This window comes from Seriola lalandi, unplaced genomic scaffold (assembly GCF_002814215.2).
Source record: "Seriola lalandi dorsalis isolate HSWRI2012SDOR001 ecotype SW California unplaced genomic scaffold, Sedor1 jcf7180002054348, whole genome shotgun sequence".
NCBI classification, from domain to species: Eukaryota; Metazoa; Chordata; class Actinopteri; order Carangiformes; family Carangidae; genus Seriola; species Seriola lalandi.
This window is the reverse complement of record NW_019524901.1, coordinates 65,667-70,709: the sequence shown is the minus strand read 5'-3', so window position 1 is coordinate 70,709 and position 5,043 is coordinate 65,667. Positions and strand designations below refer to the sequence as shown.

Below are 5,043 nucleotides of genomic sequence, written 5' to 3'. Positions count from 1 at the left end.
GGAGCTGAAGAAGAGCTGTGGTTGTTGACTGGGAAGTTTACGGTCATTCTCCTTGTACCAGGTGTAATTAGCTACTGGGTTAGCATCACTGCTACAGGTCAGATTCACTGAACTGCCCTCCATTATCTCACCAGAGGGACTCACTGACACAGAGAGAAGCTTTGGAGCATCTGGAGGAGGGAATATGAGGAGAAGTTAAATATTAGACATAAACTGTGTAGTGGAAGGTTTAACATTGTATTAGTGACACTGTGGAGTAAACTCACACACTGGAGGGGAGCGGTGATCCTCACGTCCTTTAAGAGCACAGGAATAGCTGTTGTCATCATTAACAGAGACTCTAAGGGAAAATGTTTCCTCCTTCATTTTCAGTCTGTTCTTGTACCAGACATATGAAGGAGGATCAGCTACTTTACAGCTGCTGTGACACTTCAGCTCTGTCTGGGTTGATGATCTTTCCACCAGCACCTGGAGGTCTGGACATGTGACGAGAGAACAGACATTAACTGAACTAGAAAAGTACAATCAAAGCAACACACACAGATTCTCAGTAGTTAATGATTGGAACCAAATTGATAAATATTCCAGTGAAAACGTTACCTGTGACAGACAAAGTGACTCCAGGTTCCCCTGTATATTTCCCACCTTGGTTTGTTGTGAATCTGAACTTGTACACAGCTGAGTCGCTCTCTCTCAGGTCTCTGATTGTCAGAGTGCAGCTGTTCCATGTACGACAATTATACTCCACACGACCTCTGTAGTCTGAGTCTGTTCTCAGATCCACAGCATCATTAATCCATTTAGTAAACCAGAATGTTTCCTCAACCTCAGTATAGTAACCATTTATTCTGGATGGGTATCTGTAGCTGCAGCGTATTTCCACTGTTGATCCTTTAGAGGCACAGATGTGTTTTCGAGGGTAAGTCACTCTCCAGTCCCTCTGACCCTGTATCACTGTAACACAGAGCAGCAGAAACCACAATCAGATTCACAACAACAGAGAGAAACTTTATGGAGGTTCTTCAACATGGAAACCTGCTACATGACTAAAATACATTTGTAAAACTACTTGGCTCCAACACTTCTCACTGTGAGTTTAAGACAAAGATGTCTGTCATGTTGTTATATATTGTTATATATATGTTACTGAGGTAAAGTCATGTTTTTCTCCTATGGTCTCTTCCTTTTTATTCACTTTTAAACTCATGATGTTAATAATGTTTCTGGCTTCTTGATGTAGTTGCTGTATTAAGCCACAGTGAACACAGACATGGAGAAGTCCAAACAGAAAACCATTGGACCTGTGAATCTTAATGCAGCTGTAATGAACAGTGTGAGAGGAAGAAATTATTATTTTTAGAGCGTGTGAAACTTGCTTGTTTAGTTTCCTCTCTGTTCACTCTGTGGGCAGGTTGGTGTTTAGTATGTATGTATGTATGTATGTATGTATGTATGCATGTATGTATACCCACGTGGTTGCTACTGTATGTGATAGTAGATCAGGAAGGGCAGGTCACTGTTGACCATACAGGGAGTGGAAACATCACACTGACAACCACAAGTAACACATTTGACTGACATATATTTCCTTATTTTGAGCCTTGGTAGATGTTATCTTGTTCTCTTAAACTGAATGTACAGACATTTGTAGATTAACTCTTCAGTTACTGAATCCTTCAGATGAACCACTTACAGCTCCATTTATACAGTTAATTCAAACAGCACAACTCTTACTGTGCAATAACACTCACCACTAACATGTTGAGGTCAAAGATATTGAGAGATGCTGCATGTGTGAAAACACTGAACAGATCTAAGGACTTTGGTTTAACAGCACAATAAAAAAACAGCTAAACAAGTGATGAGAGAAAAATCACATTAGATAAACAACATTAACTGCACATTTATTTATTCATCCTGTTTCAGCTTGTTCTCAGTAAGTTTACTGAACGTCCTACAGAGTAAATGTAGATGTACAGTACCTGGTACAGTGAGGAGGAGGACGACAAATCCACTTGATGCTGCTGTTAAACTCATAGCTGCTCCTCTCATCTCTCTGTGTGACTCCAGAGACAATCAAACAATCAGCTGATAAATATATGCAAGAAATATCAATCTTATCAAAGAACCAAGTCTCGTCTTACAAGAGAGGAAGGTGATGTTCCTCTGTGCAGAGGACAGAAGTCAAGCTGTTAAAAGAAGACGATTCCTTCCTCTTTACATTATGAATATTCATGAAGTCAGTACAAGTCTGAGCTACAGTCATTTAGTCGTCTTACAAACTACTGCGGAAGTCCTGAGAGGCAAATGAGAACTTAAGAACAGATGAAAAAAAAAAGGTTTTCAAAGATAATCTTTCTAAAATTAATTAATTCTTTTTTCATCTGTCAAAACAGGTGAAAGAAAAAGTTTAGGAAGTGAAAAAAAATCTTCTGTCAGAATCTTGGCAGAACAAATTTGAGGTTTTTGACAGTTCAACTATTGATACTTACAACTGACAATTGGTCAAACCTTTTCATGTCATAGATCCTCAAATTGATATGAACCAAGTCGTGGACCACATTTGATGTTTTTCACTCACTAACAAGTGGAAAAACAGATGACATCAGTGTAACCAAAACTAATGGAAGATTAGCGCAGATTGAAACATTTCTAGCTAATGGTTCAACTGTCAACTCGTACAAAAGACGTTACCTTCAGTTTCATTCATGTCGTAGAGACTCATCCTGACACTGACCTCAGTCACTGCAGGTGTCCCTCAAACAGCCTTTTGAAGCTGTCACGACTGAACAAAATAACCTCACACTGATGGTTTTAAACACAAATGTGTCCCCACAACCACAGCAAGACATCTACACACACATGTACACATCCTTACAGAAGTTGGTCTGTAATAAAGCTATACCACTATATCCCCATATAGACGATCGTTTCTAAGATCTAACTGTTATTACCTACTTTACCTCTTACCTTTTAGAGACTCTTACTTTGAAAGTGGTTGTGCTTCTGGGTTTGGCAGAATAAATTGCATCAGGTTTTGTAAAACATTGCCAATAATATTCCCTCTCATCATCTTGAGACTTTTATTTTGAAGGTTAATCTAAATCGTGGAGATGGCGTTTTTGCGTTTCTGCCTATATATACGTGTGTGTGTGTGTGTGTGTGCGTGTGTAGCGGTAGAGCGGCCCAACAGAACCTCCATTAGGTTCTTTTTGCCTGGTTGAGACTCTTATTTTGAAGGTGAATATCAAAAAAGTAAGATGGCGTTTGTGTGTGTGCATGTGCATGTGCGTGTGTGTAGTGTTGTGTTGGCAGTAGAGGTGTCTAACATAGAGCCTCCAAAAAGCTTGTGTTACCAGGTTGAGACACTTACACAGTTAATATCCATATGGTAGTGATGGACTTTCTGTGTCTGTCAATATAACAATATAAGTGTGTGCGTGGTGTCAGGAATTGCCAAAGGTTATCCTTCAAACAGCCCTTTGAAGTTGACAGACTCACACATTATTCGTTTTTGAACGTTTGGGAGGAAGGTTTTGGTGGAAAAGAAGAAGCAGGCAGAGAGCAGAGATCAGTCGGTTCCTGTGGTTTATAATTTATTTCAGTATGAACACATACTGTCGTGCGCCATTGCAAACAACGCCACATGATGAGAGTGTGGCTGAGTAGCTAACAAGTGTCAGAGTGGCTCGTTACAAACGATTTGACTTTACATTGGCTTTCTGTAACACAATAAGGGCACTGCGGGGTGGAAAGAGAAAAACAACAACAGAGAGGTGAGTTTTGTTCACGGATGGCACACAAAGTCGCTGTGTGAACTTCCAACTGACACTATGATCTAAGACATAGCTGCACAGTTCGGACAAGGCAAAAAAAAAAAAAAAAAAAAATCCAACATGAGGCACATGCATTTCCTTTAAAAGGACCTTTCAACCGGGTCACATGACAGAGATGAGAACCGTTAATAACCTTCTATAATAGATCTGCTGGGATGAGTTGATTGTGCTGATTTGTTGTCTCCAACAACAACAACTGTAAAAACAATGTGTAGCTTCATTTATATAATGAGAAAGATTTCAGCATCATGATTATTGTTATACTGAAATCAGGATTTTCGTATGACCTGAAGTGAAGCTGGAGTTCAGCGCTTGAGCAGGAAATGGTCGGACCTCTAACGGTGACTACATCTACTTACATTAATGTATCTGTGCTGCAATTTGTTCAGGGCCACAGATACATTATATCTAATCCCTTGAAGTGCTGTAAATTATTGTGGAAGCACAATAATCTCACTGGACGACGTTCTGCTGTCCAGTGTGAAACAATCATAAACTGAAGCGAACAGAAAACAATGTGGAAAGCACAAAGACAGGCGACCTAGAGAAGAAGGGACCTGGACAAAAAGACGTTTTAGCTTTTTTATCTCCTACACATCGGGGCACACGGAGCTCTGCTGACAGCGATACCTCGCGGTTCAAGTGTTTTCCTAAAGTCATTGCACCTCCCAAAGATTTTTTATTTTTGTGTGAGAACAGAAACACAATCCGCCCTCCCATTGGTTCAACTGCAAAAAAAAAATAAAAAATAAAAAATCCTGCTGCAGTTTATCCAGTCAGAGGAGAGGATAAGCAAGGGATGGGCACAGAGAGGAGGGGGCACAGACATGATGAGACTTCCTGTGGGGCACAGGAGGCAGGAAGTGGGCGGACAGCGAGAAGCAGCCTTTTACTGGACCTTGGTGACGGCCTCGTGGATGGACTGAGCGACATAGTCGATGTTCTTGGTGGTCAGGCCGCACATGTTGATGCGACCGCTGGCCATCAGGTACACGTGCTTCTCTTTGATCATGAACTCCACCTGTTTGGCTGCAAGACACATGACAACACAGTGACGGTCTCGCAGGGCGTAGAAGAAGAGCTGATGCTTTCTCCTTCTTTGGGTCTTTTTGACAAAACAATCCACACTAAAAGGTTCACTTACTCACTTAGTCTGGAACTACTTTTTTCAACTGAGCAAACTCCATTTACTGCTGAAAACAGAGCA

At 40.7% G+C, this 5,043-nt stretch overlaps 2 protein-coding genes across 2 annotated transcripts in view; both read right to left on the bottom strand.

Annotated features, from left to right (window-relative positions):
- Positions 1-266: 266 nt before the first annotated feature.
- LOC147819038 (sialoadhesin-like) lies at positions 267-2,776 on the bottom strand (the record flags this gene model as incomplete). Its single annotated transcript, XM_087174409.1, has 3 exons — positions 1,983-2,776; positions 601-954; positions 267-476 (listed from the first exon to the last, which is right to left on the bottom strand). Coding segments are annotated over exons 1-3 (634 nt in total), but the record flags the coding sequence as incomplete, so codon positions are not given.
- An 807-nt stretch (positions 2,777-3,583) lies between these two features.
- Positions 3,584-5,043, bottom strand: part of LOC111656203 (aspartate aminotransferase, cytoplasmic-like) — a 7,968-nt gene continuing 6,508 nt past the window's right edge. Inside the window, exon 9 of the mRNA XM_023407842.2 lies at positions 3,584-4,865. Within this exon, the coding sequence (XP_023263610.1) occupies positions 4,726-4,865 (140 nt within the window). The 3' untranslated portion in view covers positions 3,584-4,725. The remainder of the gene's footprint in view (positions 4,866-5,043) is intronic.